The 25,211-nt window shown below is 36.5% G+C and overlaps 1 protein-coding gene and 1 long non-coding RNA gene across 8 annotated transcripts in view; one reads left to right on the top strand and one right to left on the bottom strand.

Annotated features, from left to right (window-relative positions):
• LOC103910044 (uncharacterized) overlaps nucleotides 1–18,246 on the bottom strand; it is a 55,145-nt gene extending 36,899 nt beyond the window's left edge. For 4 of the 7 annotated variants that reach the window (XR_012391676.1, XR_012391682.1, XR_012391678.1 and 1 more), the window contains exons 1-4: nucleotides 18,136–18,246; nucleotides 14,333–14,391; nucleotides 14,073–14,220; nucleotides 11,629–11,740 (exon numbers count right to left, since the gene is read on the bottom strand). This is a non-coding gene — a long non-coding RNA (uncharacterized lncRNA). The remainder of the gene's footprint in view (nucleotides 1–11,628; nucleotides 11,741–14,072; nucleotides 14,221–14,332; nucleotides 14,392–18,135) is intronic. The other 3 variants (XR_002455905.3, XR_012391666.1, XR_012391657.1) reach the window with 1 other exon arrangement.
• On the top strand, nucleotides 1,835–8,988 carry prrx1a (paired related homeobox 1a). Its single transcript, NM_214734.1, is given in 4 exon segments — nucleotides 1,835–2,207; nucleotides 4,852–5,027; nucleotides 5,137–5,318; nucleotides 8,117–8,988. Coding segments are annotated over 4 exon segments (738 nt in total). The 5' UTR covers nucleotides 1,835–1,960; the 3' UTR covers nucleotides 8,250–8,988.
• Nucleotides 18,247–25,211: the final 6,965 nt, after the last annotated feature.

Below are 25,211 nucleotides of genomic sequence, written 5' to 3'. Positions count from 1 at the left end.
CAGAGGCACACAGGCAGCCTGGAGCCTGAACTCATGTCATTGCGACACATGCGGAGCTCGATCCCCTCCTGTCGTGAGGCTCTTTAAAAGCGCACGCACGCAATGCTCTGTAAACCCACTGAAAAAGAACAACATTTTAGTGTCACATCACGAGCTGACACCAGTGCTGAACGCACGATACTCATGAGAGCTACGCCAGCGTTTATGACTTTGATCATTTTAAGGGTTCGTGTTACTTAGGATCACTTGAGCTTAACAAGGCCGTTATTTCTTGATTCAAACTTTTCTCCACCACACCATGATTTAGTGAAGTTGAAGAATGCTGCTTGGAAACACAAAATGCATGTTCAGTTAAACCCACCCAGCAAACAATTTTGTGTTTAATAGATGTCTAATGGACATCTAAACGTACACAGCCTGGCTAAAACAAGGCTAAACTTGTGTCAGTGAAAACCTAATTGGAATAGCCGAAATAGTGGTCAATTAGACGGATTAAACAGACTTTTTATGTGTAGTCATTCATTTCTGTTATAGTCTTTTGGTCTATTATTACGTTTAGATAGATTTTCACTGACAACCCAAATTTAGTCTTGTTTTAGCCAAGACGACTTTGTTTAGACATCTATTAGACATCTTTTTAAAACAAAAAATGCTTGGCCAACTGTTGAACGTAACTAGATTTACTGACAAATAATGTTCCAGATATACTGCTAGACTAAAATGAGTCAAAATAATAATAATAATAATAATAATAGCATGAATGAATTCAAGAATTCCGATTAAGCCATTTAAGTATGTACTAGCAATTAAATTGAGAAATAAATAAAATAAGCTTATATTGCAAAGGAAATCAGTTAGCCTACTTAAAATGATCCAATGTTTATCACGTTCAAAATGGATTACGTCATTCACCCATTTAATACTTGGTAGGCCTACTGGTTTTATTCTCATGTTACAACAAAACACAGCGTGAGTATAGTGGAAGAATTTTGAATGTTAATTTGACCTCTAAAACTGATTATATTCAAAGAAACAACAACAAAATTAGGCCTACATATAATAAAAAATGTTCTATATTTTTAAAATTCATTTTTAAACAAGAAAACAGCTGTGAAAAAATTATAGTAAAATTCTCAAATATTTTATGATCATTTTCCGAAAATTGCCTTCTTAAAATGTTTATTTCACTTGTTGGGTGAAAGATGACAACAATAATGCCTATAAAACAATAATTCTACACAGGATATAGCCTGCTAAACAAATTCTAAAATACGTTAATCATATTTGCAGTTGTATTTAAGACAGTTTATGCATGAAACGCATTTTCAATGCATTTCTAAAATTCTGTAATTATTTATATCACGTCATTATTAGACTCCGTATTTCAGTGGAGGTGGAAAAAATAGACGTTAAACGTTTAAACACAGACAAAAACATCGCCACGTAATTAGGACTTCTTGTATGTGTATCATCCTTCCCCAGGGCTTTAAATTTTCGTGTATTTGGCTCTCAGGCTCCCCCCTCAGCGCCAGTGTGCGCCGTTTGAAGTACCGGAGAAAGAAGCTGAGAGAAGCTCGTCCGGCCTCCTACCATTGGGCGTAAATCCTTCATCTGTGCCATCAAACCTTCCTCGCCAGTTTACTCATTCCCTCACTCTGGGAATGAGAGGGGAAAGTCTCTGCTGCAGAGTTAAGAGTGGAGTCATCGGCAAAACTTTGGAAACTTTGGAGCTCTTGAACTGGAGATGTTTGTTCTGTGATGCAGTTTCCCATGAAGACGCGCGATTGTCAAATAAAAGAGAGCTAGCAAATACGCCTTTTTTGGATTCACAAGACGCCGATCTACGGATGTAAAAACAGAAATCGATAAATTTGTCGAGTATAGAGTGGTTGTTTATGGTCGAAACGTAACCCATGTTGGTTGTAGGTAGAGGATATCTTGGGTTTCGTCAATTTGCGTCATGACTTCCAGCTATGCTCATGTAATGGACAGACAAGCCACACTACCAAACCGACTGGAGACTGCGATCACCGCGAATCAGGATCATTTACAGGCTAAAAAGAACTTCTCCGTGAGCCACCTGTTGGATCTGGAGGAGGCGCGGGAGATGGTGGGAGCTCAAGCGGAGGAAAGCGCAGGGGAGGCGGGCAGGAGTATGCTGGAGTCTCCGGGACTCACCAGCGGGAGCGACACTACACAGCAGGAGAGTAAGTGCTGGAGAACAAAATACGAGCCTTAAAAAAAAAAAAGGAGAATCTGGATTATAGTCAATGGGCTTTCCAAATTATATATTTTTTCATAGCAAAGGAAGATTTAAACTTCAAAAGTCACACAGGGGAAAAATGGAAAAGTGTAGCCACTTCTTAAATTACGCAGGCAATTTAGGATCTCCTAAAAAAGGAAATATATTTACAAATAATTTGTACATGCTAATATACATTGATTGTTATCTATTGTTGATAGCACATGCAGTAATAGATGTGATTATCACATTAGCAAATGCATGACAATGACATGCACCAATATGAGGGTCATTTTTTTGACATGCACTATTCTGTAGGGACACAGTGAGAATGAAAACACATTCTTCTTCGTTTACCCTATATGCGTTTGTTTACCAATTTACTTTAATTAATGGAAGTGTTTCAAAATGTTATAGACTATTCCAACGGTATACACGTTTAAAAATAGGCCGTTTAAAAATAAGCCAACGTAAAATGTAGCAAATATATTCTTCGATATCCAAGCTTGTTAAAATAAAATATCTTTATCTATTAAATAAAATTAAAAGTATATTACTTTTGCAGACTTCTAGTAGGCCTACTAGTCTAATGCATGTACGGAAGTCGAGAGAGTCTGTTAAATTTCAGTAGGCCAATTTCTATTTATTTAATATTTACTTCTCAGTATAGAAAACAATAAAACATCTGCAAAATGCATAATAGTAAAAACATTTGAATGCTCAAAAATGCAATGGATGCATCAGCTATCTTTCTGAATGTGATTCGAAAAAATAGTTCAACTACGTTTTAAAAGATATATTACTTAAAAAACTATAATTTACTATCGTACTAAAGTTACTATCGTATTACTCTATTTAAAACTTTATGGAAATTGCTGTAAACAAGTGATCATGCAACCATGAATCAAACCAAATAGTCTTGTTTATTTGACTAAAACTATGTTGATTTGAATTTTTAAAAAGCTCACTTTTAAGGTATTTTTTCGTCAACCGAAATACTAATTAAAACGAAATTAATTTTAAGGGGCCTAGCCTAAATAATAACAGCGTGTTTTCCGTCGGACTAAATAGTACAACTAGGCCTTCAGCAACACGATTTTAAGCATCGTGCGAATGCATTTAGGCCTCTGTGTTTCATTAATATGTTTATTCATGTTGCCTAGTTATTTTGTTAAATAATTTAGCCAACATTTTAGACAGGACTGCTGAAGTGTTGCATTCAAAATATGAATGAGAGAAACCATATAGCCGAACTGAAGATCACCTTATAGACCTATAAGCGCATAGGCTATCAGTTGGCAAAAGACGATAAAGTTTAAATGTTTTTTGCTGTCAAATGTAGACCTGTTCAAGCTCTAGGCCTGCAGTACTGATAACCTCTGCTTTCAACTTCTCGACTTTACGGCCTTGGAGAAATTGGGGCGAATCAATTCGTCACTGTGGTGTTTTCTCTCTACTTCTCTCCGGGAGGTTTTATGGGGCGATTTAAGAACTGATTGATGCATCCAGAAAGTAGCAAGTCTACAACGATTTGCATTTTTCCTACACCAAAAAAAAAAAGGCCTAGATATTATAATTAGCATTTACCTCTAAATCAGCCACAAACTATAGAAAGAAAAAGTAGGATAAAGAAGCAAAAGTACAGAAGACAATTTATATAAGAGACTGTTAAACTTTTTTTCAGGCAATTTAACAAAATCTGTATATTAAAAATAACTGTATAATTTCGTCCTTTTATGTTCCATTTCTTTTGGTGCAATTTAATTTATGCAAGAGAAAAATAAGACTGGAGAACCTAAAATATTTACACATTAATAATTTATTGTTCTGTAGTCTACATGTAAAAAAATCTTTAAAATTAAATCTGTTTTGCAGACCAAAGCAGCAAACATCATAAACACGAAGTTAAAATCTCTCTAAAATTCTGTATAAAAATCATGAAACATCATGACAGAACATAGATAATTACTTATAATTATAATTGTGTTGATATGCTTATAAATGATTATGGCCTGACCATAACTAGATTAGAAAATGATAGTATGCATAATTAGCTAAGCTGTTTTGTGTGTTGTTTAATTTTTCCTTCTTTAGTATTTTTATGTATCATTTATTTTAAAGAAGGATAAATGTAGTGTGTGTAAATGTTTAACCCAGTGGTATGGGTTTGTTCATAATTTACCCAAATTCTGGTTGAAACCCAGCATATACATGTATATACACATTTAAATTGCCTTAATCAAATTCTGATCGCCTATTAAACAATTATTAAACACTCCCAGAGACATTTTAAGAAATGTCTGTTTCTTTTGGTTGAATTTCCTACACAAACACTGTCTCACTAGGATTTACTGAATTGTAAAAATAAATACTTATTTAAAATGAGCAGCAAAAAAATTCTTGTTTTTTTTTTTCGGGGCAACTTAATTGTTTTAGGTTCAATCCACTTAAATTTGTAAAAATTAACGAGTTAGCTTAATTCCTTCATGTAGTCTCAACACAAATCCAGGCTGTGTGGAAGCCAGCCTTTTTACAGTGCAAGAATCTGACCCACATTATAATTTGGATATTCACGTCATATTAATATTTGACTATTTGTGCGCCTCCAGACGAGCAGCTCAACGCAGAGGAGAAGAAGAAGCGTAAACAGAGGCGAAACAGAACCACGTTCAACAGCAGTCAGCTGCAGGCCTTAGAGAGAGTGTTTGAGAGGACGCATTACCCCGATGCTTTCGTCAGGGAGGACTTGGCACGACGGGTCAACCTCACTGAAGCACGAGTTCAGGTTAGAGATTTGTATTAGCCTGTGTTTGACCTTCTCCTTTCTAATGGTCTCCATCATGATAGATCTCCATCTATGCATGACAAGCTCAACACCTTTCTTTAATTTCCAGGTATGGTTTCAAAATCGACGGGCTAAGTTTCGACGAAATGAACGTGCGATGCTGGCAAGTAAAAATGCTTCATTGCTCAAGTCTTTCTCAGGAGAAGTAACAGCCGTAGAGCAGCCCATTGTCCCACGACCCGCACCCAGACCCAATGACTACCTGTCCTGGGGAAGCTCACCGTCATACAGGTAGGAAATCCAACACTTTTTATATGACTGCCTAAATTCACCATTATTTCATCAGAGGGAATATTTGTAGTGCTGGATATTGTAGGTTATTCATAAATGTATGATATTAGACATCAACTTTAGCATATTAACTAAAATGTGAATGCAATGTACTTGTGAATAAATGTTTATAACATTTCATGTCATAACGAAAAATGTGCAAAGTATTTTATGACACAAATTAACTTGTCAAAGGTTGAAATAAAAATGTATATATAATAACTGAGAAAAATTATCAGTAAGATTTCATTTGTTAATATTGGTAAACAATAAGTTTACATAAACTACGAACAGAAAGACTATATTAATTTTAGTTCACATTCAATTTAACATATACTAAACTACTGAATTAAAAATGTTGTTAATGCGTAATGAAGATGCATTGATGAATAAACACAACAAATGTATTGCTTATTCTTAATTTCACCTAATGCATTAACTACTGGTATTTAACGGGACTTTATTGTAAAGTGTTACACAATGTGTGGCAAAGCAGCTTTACATAAAAGTGCAAATACAAATTTGTTTAAATCATCATAAAGCTCTGTTAAACTTACAATATAAAACCATAAATTAGTAAAACAGCTGATTTAGACTGCTTGAGTAAAAACATAAGTGAAATGTAAAAAAAAAAAAGTAATTTCTAAATACTTTTGTATTAGTTCTGGGCAAAGATTAATCACATCCAAAATAAAAGTTTGTTTTGACATATGTCTGTGAATAATATATATATCTATTACGTACAGTGCTCAGCATAATTGAATACACCCCATTTTGAAAATGAATTTTTTTCCATTTCTCAGTGAATATAGGCAATGCTATTTGGTGCATTTAAACAAAACAGATTTATTAAACATATATTTATTAAAAGAATACCTTAGTCACCATACAAATTTAGAAATTGAAAGATAATACAATTCAATTCAGAGCAAAATATTGCAAAAAAAAAAAAAATTTAATTCTCCAAAATTTCAAATATATTTTTCATTTTTTTGCTTCTCTTGCTTTTTCCTCTTTTTTTAAATTTGTATTTAATATTTTCTATAACATAAATTTTGGTGTCCTGGTTTCTGGACCGTAAGTTATCATAAGTTATTTTGTTAGATAAGCTCCAGATTTGGCTTCAGTACTGACTTATCTAATGTATATGCACAAATATAATGTTGTATAGCTTCCTATTAAAAATATGAATTTAAAAGGTAGATTTGTGAAGGGTGTACTTATATATGCTGAGCACTGTATATGTGATACACACATAATACACGACTATACAAAACAGTTTTGTCACAAATATATTATAATTTAGATAATTATTTCATGTGCATATTAATATTATGTCTAAATATATATAAAAAAAATCGAATATATGCATGCAGATAGGCATGGGCTGGTAAAAAATTGCATGATAGATGGTATGATGGTATGAAAGATGGTATGATAACTTTGGATAAAAATCTCACGGTTTCATGGTATAGTTATTACTGCTTTAAAATATGTTCCCGGGGGTCACGGGACAATCAGGAGGGGTCACTTGGTGATTTCCAAAAATCTATTTCCTTTTATTAAACTATTATAATTACAATATTTTATTTTTATTCTAATCTACTTGGGTCTATTGGTGTGTGTGCATTTGTATATTTACAACCACCTCGGAGGATATTGGGGGTCGTGAGTCGCTGACATTGTTGTTTTAGGGGTCGCGAGCTGAAAAGTTTGGGAACCCCTGGTCTATAGGATGTTGTTGTGTAAGTGATTAGTTTTTCAGATGTTTTTCATTTGCTGCAGTTTATACTGGTAACAACTTTCATATACCTTGAAACAGTATAACAGAACATTTTAGCAGTTTTAAAACCGTGAGTTTAACAAACCATGGTAAATCTTGAAACCGGTTATCATCCCATGTCTATGCATGTGTGTATTTATATATGTAATACATATGCATAGTACACACACATATATATTATGTCAAAACATTTTTTTTATTTAGATATGATTAATCACAATTAACCATAATTAAACTTTGCCCAGAACTATTTATTATATCTTATTTGATCATTTATTTATGTATCCCTAAACTCACCCTGCTGAAAAATCTAGCTTAAACCAGCATATTCTGGTTGGCTGGTTTTAGCTGGATGACCAGCTTGGTTTTAGAGGGGTTTTGGCCATTTCCAGGCTGGTTTCAGCTGGCCAGGCAGGAAAATGACCAGCTAAATGCAGCTAAAACCAGCTTGACCAGCCTGGTTTAAGCTGGACATTGCTGGTTTTGGCAGGGCTCCCAGCCTGTATAGGCTGGTCAAGTTGGTTTTAGCTGGTCATCTTCCATCCTGACTAGCTAAGACCAGGCTGAAAATGGCTGGAAACCAGCCTGGAAATGGCCAAACCCCTCTAAAACCAGCCTGGTCGACCAGGTTAAACCAGCCTAGGTTGGTTTAAGCTGTTTTTTTCAGTAGGGCACCCATGAACCTTAGTCCATGTAAGCAAGTACACTTTAAGTACACATTCTGAAAGCAACCGAAAAATAAAAAAAATACAAATCTTCTTACATTTTTGCTTACATTAATGTAAAAAAAATCCCCAAAAAGAGGGTGTCTCCCTGTGAAAACATACATACATACATACATACATACATACATATATGTATATAGATATAGGAATAGATATCAAATATGTGCTTCTTATGTTCGAAATTATTTAATTATTTACTATCAATAAAAAGTGTTAAATCTGATCTTGACAGCCTGTCCTCTTTATTACAGTGCCATGGCAACTTATTCTCCCTCGTGCGCCAACAACACAACAGCCCAGGGCATGAATATGGCCAACAGTATCGCCAACCTGAGACTGAAAGCCAAAGAATACAGCCTGAACCAGGTACCCACTGTCAACTGAAGCGGGCAGCTGGGCTGTCAAAGACTCTCAGAACAATCCCAATGTCCCAGCCCCAAATCTATTGACATAAACAACGTTTTCTGTCCTCCTCTATGTGTTTTACTCTTATCCATCAAAGAACAGAAGCAAACGAGAACAGCTCCAAGGCACCAAGCTTTCCTAAAACCAATGATTTACATTGAACCGTCATGTTCCTGGTATGTGGGGAAATGACATGTGGGAAAATTGAGTTTTGGACAGCACAAAATGGAAAGTTTTCCCTGTTCACACTCACTGTGGCAGCGTAAGCGTGGTCAACCCTTTTGGAGATCGTGGCTTACTATAGATTTCTTTCTTGAGACTCCTGCCGACCACAGGGATTTGATGACCTCTGCGGAATCCATATACTACAATCTTGCGGACATCTGGGGAGTTTTTAGGATTTCCCCTTGATTTCTCATTGGAACTCGTAAATGCGCACTGAGGCCACAAATTGGGATTTGGATATTTTGGTTATTTGGGAACAGAGTGAAATTTGGCTTTCCTGTTACTGGACTCTAAAATCACTCTTCACTGTTGTCCGTTTAAAAAACATGCAAGGGGGTATCGGTTCATTTTGGCATATACAGAACTCTGGCCATGTATGTAAGTGATGAATTCAGAGCTTTGTTGATTATACCCCATTATATTTTCTAAATATATGCATAAATATGTAACATTACTTTGCAATAAAGATGTCCTAGCAATGTAATGTCATCAAGTTTCAGGGGTAGAGTGTCCTTAAAAAAGTTTGTGGGACGCCAGAGAACTATTCAGCATGAATTCAGCATAACCCGAAAAATGAACATTTACTCACCATTTATTCACCCTAAAGTAGTTAAAGTTCTTAATAAATATCAGTTTTCTCCTGTTGAACACAGAAGATGATACTTTGAAGAATGTTAGAAACCATTAGGAATTGGAATCCATGGTTGCAAAAAACTACTTTAGGAGTCAATGGCTCAACAATCTATGAAATATATTATTTTGTGTTCAACAGAAGAGAGAAACTTCTGGAACAAGTTGAGTGTGAGTAAATGATTGATTTTGGATGAACTTTCCTTTGAGTTAAGGTACATGTACAGGGTTCTTACACCTTTTCCAACTTCAAATTCCAGCACTTTTCAAAGACTTTCAAGGTGCATTTTTATGCTTTTCCGGCACCTAACAACCACAGTAAATTATGTTTATATATGCTGGATGTACTTTTTACATTTAAATCCATTGTGCTATTTAAAAAAAACACATCATGACATTTCAACCTAAATTCTTGAACACTTTGGAGCAGAGATTTATTGGGATTGTTCACCCAAAAATTGCAAATTTAAAAAAAAAAGTTCAGTTATTGGATGAAGCATCTTTTTAATTTTGGTCTCTTTCTAGCTAAAGTTGACATCTAAAAAAATGAGCTTACAGTCAGATTGTATTTGGGTGTAGTACCAAACTTACATGAGCAGTCGTTCATGATATTTCATGTGCATTGCTATTCAAAATTCATGTAACAAATGAAAACTTTATGAGTCTGAGAATATTCCTGCAGCAAATTAATGAACTTGTCCTATGTTAATTGTTTTGAAAATCAGTCACCAAATATGGAGACCCTAGTTTGTAAGCTTTCATTAATATTACTTTTTATTATTGTCAATATTACTTTAGGTTAGGATTAAGGTACTGTTGTAACTGTATGCAAATGTCCCACCAGTCAAATGGTAACAGTTTAGTAGTTAAACTATTCCTGAGCACTGCGTTTGGTGTTTTTTAGGTGCAAATATGCATTCTGCGTAAATGTCTCCTAAATAAGTGCATTCGGTCAACATTTTGCAAGAAAAACTGGTTGCATGGCAAAAATTTTATGCATTCACACAAATGATCCAAAATATATTTTGAACTTGCATAGATTAAATCTCGGACGCATATGCAACCAAAATCGGCAATTTCGAGCCCTGCAATTTCAAATTCAAGCAGGTTCAAGCCCTTTGTCTAAAATCCAAGCACTTTTCTAACCTTGAAAACATTAAATTTTGCAGACAAATTGTTGATCAACAAAAAATCTGCTTGGTTTGAAAGCTACTTCTGTTTGAGTTGTTCTGTTAATGACAAGGAACTTTTGGTCACACTTTACAATAAGGTTCATTAGTTAATGTTAATAAATGCATTTAATAACATGAACAAACAATGAACAATACATTTACTGATTTTAGACAAAGGGCTTGAACCTGCTTGAATTTGAAATTGCAGGGCTCGAAATTGCCAATTTTGGTTGCATATGCGTCCGAGATGTTCATGTTAGTTAACGTTAGTTAATGAAAATACAGTTGTTCATTGTTAGTTCATGTTAACTCATGGTGCATTAACTAATGTTAACAAGCATGGACTTGGATGTTAACAATGCATTAGTAAATGTTCAATTATGATTAATAAATTAAAGTGTTGTTCATGCTAGTAAATGCATTAACTAATGAACCTTATTGTAAAGTGTTACTGAACTTTTTTATACACAAAATTAACATAGTACTTTAAGAGCCATTACAGAGAAAAAGATTATGAGACCACATGAAAATTTTTTAGCATTTATTAAGTATGAGTGGCTATAAAGGTCTGATAGCATTTCTTCCAAATTTCAAATACAAATAGTAAAATTTACAGCGTCTTTTTGTTGTGAGTAAATGACAACTTCTCAGAACAACAACTGTTTTTATTTGTTGTGACTCAAAATTTGGGTTCTTGAAGGCCTTGTAAAATTAAAAGATTTTTTTTTAGATTTTATTATCAGCATGTTAGTCTTAAGGATATCTATAATACAGTGTCTTCCAAAAGAGTGACAAAAAGTACATCAAGAAGATTTTTATGATGAGAATGCCTGCAGCATGTCACTTTAGCCTAAATGGATCACCTCATACTTCAGTTTCTCACATTTAAAGGTTATTAGGGAAAAAGTGTCAGTAGTTTACAGAACAAAACATAAAATTAGTTTTTACGCCAACACAAATACCACAAATTATTCTGGAAAAAATAAAATTTTTCATATGGCCTCTTAATTTTTCTCTATAGCAGTATATGTCTCTTATTTTGCAGATGGTTCTGTTGCTGGCAAGTAGTTGCACATATTAGATATCAAACCCTAATACATTATGTATGTATGTATAGCCTCGGAGGAGGCATTTTGGATTAAAACTAGATGAAACACGTCCTCCCACAATACTGGCCCTCTGAATCTGTGCCATTACGCAACAGAAGAAAAGCCAGGTGAAATCATTCAGAAACCCAAGAGCAGTGAGAGTTTAAGACACAAGTGTGCAGACGTAGCATTAGCTTTTTCAAAGCGAAACTGCTCTTTCTTCCTCTCAGTGTGAACATCTACCTTTAAACTGTAAAATAACTTCTCGTCAGGACTCCTGTGGGGCTTCGTCAGAAGTTTAGCAGAAATTCCTGCGGCTCTTTTCCCCTCCGCCCGTTTTCAGCTTCCCTCTTTTCTAGGGTAAACAAAAGCAAGGAAACGACAAAATTTTAGCTAATCAAACTGGTCATTTACAATGTGATCCAAACACTTCAAGTGCTGTTGTTCTTCCCCTGCCAGCTATCGCTCCATTAAAGTGTGTGTGTATATTTGCTTTGGATTTGAAAACGTTTTAAAGGTTGAAGAGAGAGAGGAAAAAAAAAAATTTGGCTGACAGAATCATTTCTGAAAAACAGCCTCTGCCATTTTATTACCTGATGATGGAGACTTTGGTGTCACACGCTGAACTTTAGTTTCTTTAAAGGGCCGACGCTGGTAAATTTTTTTGTTGAACGGGAATGTTTACTTTCAAAACAGTCTGTTTATGGCACAGGAAGCGATCGTTTGAGTTTAAGTGGCCGCGAGCTGTTTTTGAATGGCTGACACTGGCTTGTTTATGTACCTGATGGCTCCCTTGGTCGGCTGATTACATGTGACCTCAGGTGACCTCACAGACAGTCCATTGGAGGAAGGGGGAGCCGGTGAGTTGTTTTTCTTTTCATCTGTCTTTCAGCTCCATGAAAGAAATCTGTCAGCTGTCGTCGCTGTAATGCAGCTCTTTAAATATCGCCTAGTGGTTTGTTTATGTCATGTTTCGCAGATTGAGACTCTCAAGCACAATTATTTTTCTTTTTCTTCAATTTGTCAAAACATTAGGAATATGATCAATTTCACATAGGATATTGGCTGAAAATTAATTATTATTGGTAGTATTAATAAAATTAGTTGTTATTTGGCTATTTATACGTGCATTTTCTTTATTTTACCATTTTGATTATTGTTTCAGTCTAACTCTCACTTAAAGTAAGTCATTCACTTACAGTTGTTTTCAATGCTTTTTGAGGCCTGTAAGTTTTTTTTTAAAATACAAAAATATTTAGACATTTTAAAAAGTACAGTTGAAGTCAGAATTATTAGCCCCCCTGAAAAATTAGCACCCTGTTTATTTTCCCCCAATTTCTGCTTAACGGAGAAAAGATTTTTTCAACATATTTTTAAACATAATAATTTTAATTACTCATTTCTAATAACTATATTATTTTATATTTGCCATGATGACAGTAAATAATATTTGACTAGATATTTTTCAAGACACTTCTATACAGCTTAAAGTCACATTTAAAGGCTTAACTAGGTTAATTAGTTTAACTAGGTAGGTTAGGCTAATTAGGCAAGTTATTGTATAACGATGGTTTGTAGACTATCGAACAACAGTATAGCTTAAAGGGGCTAAAAAATTTCCTTAAAATTAATTTATAAAAATTTTTAACTGCTCTTATTCTTATCAAGATAAAACAAATAATAATTTCTCCAGAAGAAAAAATATTATCAGACATTACTGTGAAAATATCCTTGCTCTGTTTAATATCATTTGGGAAATATTTAAGAAAGAAACAAATTCAAAGGGGGCCAATAATTTTGACTTCAACTGTATATAAATTACAGAAAAATTATAACAGCCTCTGTAAAAAATATTAAGCAGCACAAATAATAAAAATAAACGCTGATAATAATGAGAATAACTTTAGTCAGAAGACAATGTTGTTTGATACCAAACAAATGGCTGCCTTGTGCTTTCCAAAAGCAGTTGGCTTCGGCCTCTTTCATCCAATCCAATAAGTCTGGATTTGGACCATCCCTGATTGCTTGACCTTTAGTGGTTAAGGACAAGAATTGTGTTTTTCAACAATCCAACTCTGAGCTGTTTCTTAAATGATGCATCTATATTAAAATTCCAGTCATTATTCCAATTGTGATGCCTTTAATGTGGCTTCTCCCCACAAGCTGGGCTCGTTCCATCCAATTTACGGCGGAATCTTTATGATCCAAGCAGTTCATGAGTCAAACCCTTTCCAAACACAGCCAGCCTCTGAGGACCTGCAATATACGGGATGTTCACTTTGGAGAGGGAGCCATTTCCTATTTCGACAGTTTTTTTAAAACCATTTTTTTTAACATAACCCTCTTTGAACCATTTATATCAAGGTCGATGGGCCTTGAACGGTTTCTTAACAAAGTGAGTCTCTGGATGGAGGGATTTTTAATGACACATGCGAAAACCTGGACAGAATCATTACTGTCCTCACGCCAACATCAACCAAACACCTAAGAATGAACATATGACAAAACATGTAAGTATGTTCTCAGATGGGACGCTATGCGTATATATCTTTATTCGCACTTTTGATTTCATAAAAAAACAAAAAAGTTCTGCATGTGAGAGATGTGTGAGGAAGCCACAAAAAAAAGAAAGAACAAACAAGTTTCATGTTGTCTCCTCCGTCCCCCTGCCCAGGCGTCCATCTTACCTTTCACAGCCGGGACTCGCTGACCCCAAGTGCTTCCAGATGTCGTCCAGATCTGACCCGAGCCCCGATCATACGTCCCTCCTCAGCCGCGAGCCCACTGACAGAGGCTCCCCGTGGACACACAGCTCACCCCCATCAACCTCCACATCTGGAGCCCATTAGCAAGGAGACAGTCAGGGAGAGAGAGAGAAAATGGGGTGGGGGTTCAGTTAAACTAGCATTGGCTGGAATTGCAGTTTGATCTTTACTCAAGTCGTTACCTTTAAAAACGAGACACTTCTCTTATGTGTTGCTTCTTCTAGAAAACATCGGGTATTAACTTGATAAAACGAAGGAAACAAAAGATAGTTATTTAACTTAATGTAATTTTCCCTTGATAAAATGATAATGTTTGACAAATGTTGAATGTGATGTTTAGATGAATTAAAATGGCCGTCATTTTAATAATAAACAAACAGTAAGAATGCTACAGTAAAAATTTATAAACTGTAGCTTTAACAGTACAGTTTACTTAGTACAGTGCAGTGTTTCTTCTAGGATTTTTTCCATCTGTGGCAGCAGGCCTTTTTTTTACACAGATCTACCAACTATCTATGGCGTTATTATTTCAATGTCAAATGTCGTGACTGCAGTATTACAAGTCAAGATCGCATTTATGTTATAGCCTAGAGCATGCGGATCTCTTTGCTTGCACGCTTTTTCCTCTACTTGTGCACAAAACTTCCGAACACTTCCGAAACACTAGCTGGCAGTAGGTTTTCATATTCCTCTGTGTCGTGTTTCTTTGTAAGTGTTATGTTTTTCTAAATGCTACCTTAACAGCTAGTAGCTAAAACTCGCTTATTCTGAGGCGGGAACCAGTGGACGTGCAACAATTTTAAGGTAAACAAAAAACGTTCCACCTGGACCTCCTTCACAGGACTTGACACTTGTAAACACTTGCTCCAACGCGTTTTCGTGGCTCTTGGTCCCGCCCACACACATCAGAGCTAACAAGCCGACAAATCACAGAGCTTGCGCTACGTGTCGTTGCAACGTGTAGTTACGTTTTTTAAGAGGTGCGCAGTGTAAATGAAATTAAGAGGTGAAGTATAAATCAGCCTTTTATTCATACAAAAATCATGCTAACACCATGCTTAGTTGTGTTAGAAACATGCTAAATCATGTTGGAACCATGCTAACAACATGCTAATTCATAATAGAAAACATGCTAGCAACATGCTAATTTATGCTAAACATGCTTATTTATGTCGGAATCATGTTAACAACATGGGGATCAATGTTAAACCATGCTAACAACATGTTTATTTATGTCGGAATTATGTTAACAACATGGAAATCAATGTTAAAAACATGCTAACAACATGTTTAATTATGTCGGAATCATGTTAACAACATGGGAATCAATGTTAAAAACATGCTAATAACATGGTAATTCATGCTAGAATAATGCTAGTTACATGTTAATTCATACAATGATCATGCTAATACCATGCTAATTTGTGCTAGAAACATTGATTACATTGTTGACTGCATGGATTGTAAACATTCTTTTAGCCAACTTGATACTTTTTCAAACTAAATAAATTACTTAAAACAGGCTTTCTCAAGCCACCATAAAGTTTGACCTCAAACTTTAACTAATTTATGCTGGTATCATGCTATTACCAACCACAGACACAGGGATCAACGTTAAAGCTTTCTACTGACTTGCTTCAGTCTTTAAAGTGGTTACATTGTTGACTGCAGGGATTTTAAACATTTTTAGCTAACTTGATACTTTTTCAAACTTAATAAACTACTTAAAATAGGCCTTCTCATGTCACCATGCACAACATGCTAATCAATGGTAGAAACATGCTAATAACATGGTAGTTTATGCTAGAATAATGCTAGTTACATGTTAATTCATACAAAAATCATGCTAATAATACCTATTCTACTTTGTGTTAGAAACATGCTAATTTATGCTGTAACCATGTAAACTACATGCTAATTCATGATACAAACATGCAAGCAACATGCAAATTTATGCTAGAAACAAGCTAATTCATGCTGATAACATACTAATTTGTTAGACTCGTGCTAATTCATACTATTACCAACCACAGGCACAGGGATCAACTTCAAAGCTTTTACTGTCTTCCTTTACGCCCTATTCACACGGGGCTTCAGCGTCAAAGCTTGACAGAGGGCGTGTCTGAAGTTGGAGCTGAAACGATCGTCATAGAAGCGTCAGCCAATGAAATTCAGTCAGCAATAGGCCACTGTCTGAGCTGGTGTATTTGCATACAGCGATCTGATTGGCTGACGCTTCCGTCGGCGCTTGAAAAGTTGAGCTGGTCCCAACTTCTGCAGCGAGGAACGCTTCTGAAGCGGCGCCGACGGATCCACAATGCAGTTCGGCAACGCCTGACGTCACCCATTCAAAGTGAATGGGAAGCGTTGACGCTGATGCCCCGTGTGAATAGGGCGTTAGTCTTTAAAGAGGTTACATGATTGTTGACTGCAGGGCTCTTAAACATTCTTTTAGCCAACTTGATACTTTTTCAAACTAAATGAACTATTTAAAACAGGCTTTCTCAAGCCATCAAAAAGTTTGTCCTCAAACTTTAACATCTAGGTGCATTCTAATGTTGATACATAATGTTAAAGCATTAATGTATGTGTGTTACCATGTTTTAGCAAATAAAACACTAATGTTCATTCATTCCTTCATTCATTTTCTTTTTGGCTTAGTCCCTTTATTTATCAGGGTTTGCCACAGGGGTATGAACCGGCAACTTATCCAGCATATGTTTTATGCAGACATAAACATATACACACACACACACACACACTATGGCCAATTTAGCTTATTCAATTCACCTATAACGCATGTCATTGGACTGTGGGGGAAACCGGAGCACAAAAGTGGATACTTGTTGAGCTCACAGCAACCTTTTGCATGTTAAACATTATGAAATGAAATCAAAAACAGATCAATATTTTAAGATTTGTCAGGTGATTCATAATTTTGGCCAGTTGGCCACGACTGTATAGATGACACATCCCATTCAGATTTCATATGTTTATATCAGGCTTTTACGGGGTGTTGATGAACTTAAATAAAATATATGGCTGTGTGAATGAACAAAAAGAAATGATCTTAGATCAAGTGCATTTTCTGTGAAACTGGACCACATAAAACCCAATACACCCCCCAAACACCCCAAAGTTACCATGTATTACATTAATGTGAGTCATTGTTTTGTAATTGTTTTCCATGTCAAATCAACTGTGAATTAGTCTTTAAAAAACCAAATGTGCACCTCTATTGTTTAAATTGGTAACATTTTGTGCTGTTACAGTTTGGCAACTCTAAAAATGGAGAGAAGTTCTGCCCAGAAGATAAGTCTTTATGAAGAAACAATAAAAATAATAAAATAATTTGAGGGAGAGGTGCAATGATTTTATAATCTACTTGACCAAAATCCTATAAATATCAACGGATAGGCAAAATAAATTAAACTCTTCAATCTTTAAATCTGGGTTTCTGTTTAATTAAAATAATGTAATATTTAATGGTATGATATACGACATAGGTTTAATAAGTTAAATTGTTCTCTGATATCTACATAGTAGGTTTCTCCAGAGAAGGTTTAATATGCTTATTTATCAGTCCATAGAATCAGAATATATGGTTTATGTCGTGAATATTAATAAGTGCGGCTCCTACACACACAGACACACACACACACACACACACACACACAGCATGATTGTCCAGTACACGGACACATAAACACAATCAGAGTAAAGTTAACCTATTTTGCTCACCAGATCTGTTGTGGATAAAGGCTAAATTGTAATTAAACTTGACAAAAGAGAGGGACAAAGATGTATAGCGTTGTAGAAAACAGCCAGGACTGAGTACCAACCTCTGCATAACTTTAACGTACGGAACAATGAACATGACAGTTGAGCGATTTGACACGAATCAGCAAGCATCTACATGTTTTTGTTGAAACATAAATGTCACAATAAACATGATAAATTAACAAAAAAAATTAACTCAACATACCTTTTGCTTCTCCAAAGTGGCGATTAATGAATGTGCAATCTCTAAATCTTGCATTTTGCATTCTGTAGCGATTTTGAACATGCCTCGTGCTGTGGTTGCCCAGTAACACAGATTGGGGTTCAAATTGGGGTTCGCGTTTTCAAAATAAAAGTCCTACACACACACACACACACACACACACACACACACACACACACACACACACACACACACCTTATCAAATCATCTTATAATATTATCAAATGCAATCTGAGGCTATATTAATTATCTCTTAGCATTTTTATGATCTCAGAACACCAGTTCAATAGTATCTCTTCAAGAGTTGGTGTGCTCTTGATGACACTACTACTCATTAGGTCCGGATGATTGACATAAAGTAGGCTTACATGCAAATGAGGAGGGCTTGGCCTGTGAGTCTCATGACAGTTTTATTTTCTGATTGGATCGTTGTCCACCTGGGTTTACACTTAAGGAATTTCTATGAGAACAAGAAAACAGTGTCTGAGGGTGTTTTTACACCTGCCTTATTTATTTTGGTTGAATCGCAATCGAGTTTGTTTTCCTTCTTGGTGTGGTTCGTTTGGGCAAGCATTATGTAGCAATCGCACTCGAGAGGCCACTACAAGCAGACCAAAAATGCGTATCGAGACCTCATTGAAGAGGTGGTCTCGGTACACTTTCAAACAAACCCTGGAGCAGTTTGCTTGTGGTGAGAACATGATCTGAACTAGAACAGACCCAAGCGCATAAAGTACTGCGCCTTTTTGGACTAATCCAGCTGCCGTAATTCGATGTGATGTACACTATGGGATGTAAAGGAAAAATATTTGTTGACAGCACTTTACCAACAATTTTAAACAGAGAGAAAAACATTACCTGATAAATTGTCTGTAATATTTCGAGAAGATGACCATGTCACAGTTTAGCTAAATTATTTCACCCCCTCCTGAACTGACTTGTTTTCCAGCTGTAGTCGTGCTTCATTTTCGAAATGTATGTTTTGTCTAAAGTGATGTATACAAACTATATAGTATACTATGATCAGGGATACAATCAGCCAGCATAGTCGTCCCTCTATAGTAAAAAGCGGCATGTTGGTTCTGCTTGTTTACTTGCAACAGTTCCATTGGCATTTTCCTGCATAATAATTTTAACCAATTGAAAATCAGGTTAAGAAATACGTTTAATAACATCTGGCCAATGAGTGGTGTGGATTTTGTCAAAGGACTGCATTTTGGTTCTTTTCAACAGGTCCCAACCAAAGCAATTGATGTGGTGTGAAAAGCTTAAAAAAATGGCAGAAAATGCTACAATGTATCATTTGTATTGTTACCCATGGTTCAGACCAAATGAACCGAACAGCAGATGTGAAAGCACCTTGAGGTTCACAGTATGTCCATTTCCATATACTGATCTTTTATTATTTTATTATGCCTTGGTATACCCAAATTTTCATTATAGGGCACCTTTAAAAAAGGCCACTAAATCAAAACATGTAATAATTCACAGTAGACATAATTCATATTATATATTGTCATCAATGTCTTATTAAATCCATTAATAAATGTTTCTTAAACATGGCGACGCAGTAGTGCTGTAGGTAGTGCTGTTGCCTCACAGCCAGAAGGTCACTGGTTCGAGCCTCGGCCGGGTCAGTTGGCGTTTCTGTGTGGAGTTTGCATGTTCTACCTGCATTATCATGGGTTTCCTCCGGGTGCTCCAGTTTCCCCCACAGTCCAAAGACATGCGGTACAGGTAAATTGGGTAGGCTAAATTGTCCATAGTGTATGTGCGAATGAGTGTGTGTGGATTTCCCATGATGAGTTGCGGCTGAAAGGGCATCCGCTGCGTATAACATATGCTGGATAAGTTGGCGGTTAATTCTGCTGTGGTGACCCCTGACTAATAAAGGCACTAAGCCGAAAAGAAAACGAATGAATGAATGGTTCTTAAACATTGTCAGACACATGTAAACTTGAGTTATATAAAATAGTTTATTGTCAAACATATCTCTGTACAGACTGTACTTACTCTTTTATTCTGTAAACATAGTTACTCTCCTTCTCTGATTTTATTGTCATTTAGCGATTTTCCATTTTTTCTTAACCATGTAAACATCTTGATAAATGTAACCTTCTTTAGTTGAAAAATAAAACTCTTTGAAATGTATCTGTATAAAAAAGTACAATTGATTTATATTCATTTGATACATTTATTTACAGTATTTAAGGCAAGTTCATTATTCAAGTAACTGTAGTTAAATAAACTTAACATTCAAAATAGACATTTACTTGACCTTTTCAGCAGATATGATATTCAATTACAATAACTAGTTTTGTAACTAGTTACATTCAACATCTAAAAAACACATCTACATTTTATCATACAAACTTAAAAAATATTTAACTTATCAAAACATGACTGAAGTTCTTTGTAAACAACTTTTCAGTGAACGCAATAAAAATACCATATATTTCATAGTTTTATCAGAAAAGCAAAATTAATATTCAAATTAAATGCATCAAGAAAAAGACTTCATAATGAACAGTATTTAGTCAATAAACTGGAAACATTTGCAGCCATCAGTCAAATCTGACCTCTCAATCATCTAATCTTTCCAAATTACTTATTTCTCTTTTTTTTTAACAATCTGATAATGGTTACCAAACGGCTGCCTGAGAGAACTGCTCCATAATAAATCTCATTGCACACTGGACATGTCACATTTTTTAAACTAGTTTTCAATGATTATGTGTACGTAGATTGGCACTTGTATTTCACCTATGCTCCCATAGTATTTTAATACCTGCAACTGGAGTGCAGAAGGGATAGAAGAAATGCTCTCAGCCTCAACCCATTGTTCCTCTGTACATTTACATTTAGTCATTTAGCAGAAGCTTTTGTCCAAAGTGACAACAAGAGGCAATACACACATGTAGGGCTAATTATACAAAGAAACTAGTAGTGCTCTGAGTAAAGAGAGTAAAGAAGGTTTTTATTAGAGAGAGAGAAAAGAGTGTTTCTACAGGTGGTTTGTCAAGCCCACTCACCTTTGTGAAGCACAATGTTTTTTGCTTTGTTTGTTTGTTTTACAGATATGGAGTGATTGTAAGAAATAGTTTAGTCCAAACAGAAAGTGAGCCCTGGTTTTGTTCACATGAGATCAGGTGATTGCAGAAGAGATGGGTTTTTTAGTTGTTGTTTGAATGATATTAATAAATCAGTAGTCCATATGGTAATGGGAAGATCATTCCACCAGTAAGGAAATTGAATGAAAAGGTTTGGAACGTGACTTATAGCCTCTTTATGATGGCACCAAAGGCAGTGCCCACTCACCAACTGAGGCTCCTGAAGGGGATATAGAGCAGGTGGAGCACTGAGGTCTGCGGGATCCGACCAGATTTCTTGCAGTACGGGAATAAATTTCTTAATAAAACATGGTAGCGGCCGGTAACTCTGGTGTAATTTGAACAGGAGCAGATGGGCTTACAATATAGCGTTCCTGAGTCCAGACGTTATTTCGGAACAGCAGTTCCTCAAAGTTTTACCCCTTCAGCAGTCACAGGACTGGAACCTCAGGTTTAAGGTGACACTCGTGTCTTGTCCCAAAGGGGCAAACAAAAGACATTAAGCCTAAAATCCTTACACAACCTACAGTTTTATCTGTTATCTCTCTCTTTTGGAAGTACCCAAAAGTGTGAGGAACAGCTGAGGAAAAACTTCTTCTTTGGCTCTCGGCGAAGGCGGTCGCTCTTTTCCCGCTCCGTCCCATATCTCTCCTTGCTAGCATGTCTTGTCTCGTCTTATTCTATCTCTGAGGCTCTCCTTGTCCTGCTTTCCAAACGAAAAAGGAATTATGGATTTGATCAACTGGTCTCTGAATGCAATTGACACCATCTTCTCAACGAGATCGCTGGGCTCCGGGGAACCCAGCTGTCCTGCGGGGACGCTCGCAGCTGGATATGTGATGGACGGGTGGGAGAAGTGGAGAGTCCTCTGTCTAGCTGCTCTGTCTCTGGAGGATATTGAAGATATCTACCTATTCGGAACTTTGATAACAGGGTTTCTGCTGATGGGCTTATGCGGGGCCCTGGGATATCGGAAACTGATAAAAGCGGTCAGCGCAGCTCAAAACCCCACTAGGCTGGCCGGCTTGATTGAAACACTGATGGGTAGGGTCGCGAATCAGACTATGGTCCTTGACCGCAAACTGGAAACCATCGAGGTGAAGCTAGCGGCTCTGCAACAAATTTTGGCCAGATCGGGAGACGAGTGATGGACATTAAATATCTGTGAAATTGGCAGATATTGACCTAAAGTGGAAGTATCTTACTGTCTTTTTTCGGCTCTCCTCTTACTCCTGCCAGACGGCCTTGGCTGGAAGTAAACAACTCCCTGGGATAAGCAAGATAAGCAGACGCTCTGAAATTCCTGCCCCTGTCAAGGACACCTGCGGGACTCTGGACTATGCAGGCTCACACACACACACAAACATATCTACAGATAAACATTCACCACCGATCCCCATCCAAACGCCTTCGTGTGCTTTTACCCACGTGGGGCGTGGGCGGGGCTGTGACAAGCGCCGGAAATGGCTGCTGGGCCAGTTGGCTGCCCGCACTCAACGGACTGTTTTCCATTACCCTTGTTCCCATCCCCTCTGTCTATGTTGTGTCTTGCCGGTGTGCTTATGCTAAGAAAGGGCTGTTTTTCTCCCTTTTCTCACTTTGTCCTAATGAAGGGCAAGCTGAGGGGGTGTTTTTTAGCCTAACTGTCCAAATGTATCTTTCTTCGTTTCTAAATGCTACCTCCTAAGATCTGTCTCCCCTGAAAAGTTGTTTGTGATGTTTTGTGTATGGTCTGGGGGGTCCAATTTTCGCTATACGAAAGTGTAGTGACAAATAAAGGCTTGATTGATTGATTGATTGATTGATTGATTGATGATGGCCATAGCAAAGGCGAACGGAGATGAATGTGAGTTCCAAAACGCATTTAAATTGGTAAAAAAAGAAGCACACAGCACATTTTTACCATGATTTTAGACGCAATATGTGAATAGACCATAAAGATTTAACCTGAGAGATACATTACAAGCACTGATCTGTAATAGATAAGTGATAACAAGCTGCGTGAAGCGATTACAAGTTACAACACACAATTAAATACATCATTTGCAAACTACACAAAACAAGGCAAGACTTTCAATCAGGGCCGGTGCGTCAATAGAGGCAACCTAGGCGGCCGCCTAGGGCAGCAGAATAGAGAGGGCGGTGTCCGTGAGACTACTCTCACCACCAGCGCCATCAGTTATATCTGCGTCTAGGGCGGCAGAATAGAGAGAGCGGCGTCCGCGACACTACCCTCAGCACCCGTGCCCTCAGTTATACCCCCCAACTTTCGCTTTAGGGTTGAGGGCGGCGTGACCGTCCTTTGCCTAGAGCGGCCCTGCTTTCAATGACACCTGTTATGATCCGCAGGAAGAAGAAACTGGTCCATATGTACAACTGTAACAAGTAGCCTGCTGACAAAGTTCTGGTCAAAGTCCCACACATAATAGTCTCTGCTGCCCATTCCTTTAATATCAAACGGCTGACGAATCCCACGTTGCAGTGTAGGTTTTGTATCAAAAATCAAAATCTGTACTACATATTTGGTCATGTACCGTATCGACATCCATACGTTCAAGAAAAAGATCCGAACCCAACACGATTTATTTGTTTGACTCTGAGTTGACTGTTTCATCAAAGAATCCTAAGTGTTAATCACGGCGCACTTTTAGATTTAAACCTCAGCTGGATGTTTTCATTCACTTAGTGTTGTGTAACACACACTGCATGGAAGCTCATTTTCATCACCAATAATAGTTAATAGGCTCGTTAAAAACTGGAAGCTGGGAAGCAAAATGATCTACTCAAGAAATGTATGAGGAAGCCATTATAGGTAAACTCATGAAAAATCAAAGCAATAAAATTACTGTGATAACTGCTGTAAAATGAAGGCTGTATGCATAATATATGTGTAATGTTATATCCATAACTTATTGTGTGGTAATGGGTTGCCAGGCCATGTTTAAATCTAGACCTCAACTAGTGTATATACATTAGAATTGTTCAGAGCATTGCCGTTTGTATTTTCAATCTGATACAATTCATGTTGTTGTAGCAATACGATGTTTGTTTGTTTTTTCATGGCTGATGGTTCTAAATGCTTTCAGATGATTCTATATGCTTTATAGCATATTGCTTTTAAATGTATAAATACAATTATACATTTGCAATTAACCAGTTAACAATGATATTAATAGTGCACTGTGTTTAAAATTGTATGACTGATATAACTTGATTTAATAATTAATGTTTATGTTTTCTGTAGAACCACAAATCTTTCCACCTGTTACCTATGTATATGAAGCAAGTGGGGAATGAGGAAACTATAAATGATTAACAAGGCTGATGCATTCTAACTGATGGACCACTGGCAACTCAGTAGAATACCTCACCACTCTGAGAGTCCTGCAATAAAACACGCATACAGAAATATGAGACATTACTACTGTCTGATCGTATCTGCAGATCCATATAAAAAACACAACCAGACATTAGGATGCAAGTACAAACTCTTGCTTTACTATTTAATGCACAGACTACAGTGAAGCTGAATTATTACCCTCCATTAACAAACAAGGTCAATCATACTGCAATCTGTGCTACCTCATCAGAATGTGCAATTGGTCATGCTTTATCTAATAATCAGAGGTAGCGCATCTTGCCAGCTTCAAATGCCTGTTACAATAAACTACTATACAGTTTTAAATAAGGATGTGAAAACATGGGCAGCACATTTTGTCAGCTTCAAATGTCTATCAGAATGAACTGTTTAAAATGTGTTTATTGTTAATTAGAATGGAAGTTCATTCCTATAGACATTCAAAGCTTACAACATGTGCTCCCACTGTTTTTACATTTTTATTTAAAGTGGTAGTTCATTCCGATATACATTTGAAGCTGACAGGAGGGGCAACTCCTGATGAAACAAGAGATTGAGCTACATTTCTGGAAAAAGTAGCCCAAATCGCC

Source organism: Danio rerio, chromosome 2 (genome assembly GCF_049306965.1).
Source record: "Danio rerio strain Tuebingen ecotype United States chromosome 2, GRCz12tu, whole genome shotgun sequence".
Taxonomy (NCBI): Eukaryota; Metazoa; Chordata; class Actinopteri; order Cypriniformes; family Danionidae; genus Danio; species Danio rerio.
The sequence above is the reverse complement of the archived record's forward strand: the minus strand, read 5'-3'. Positions and strand labels throughout refer to the sequence as shown.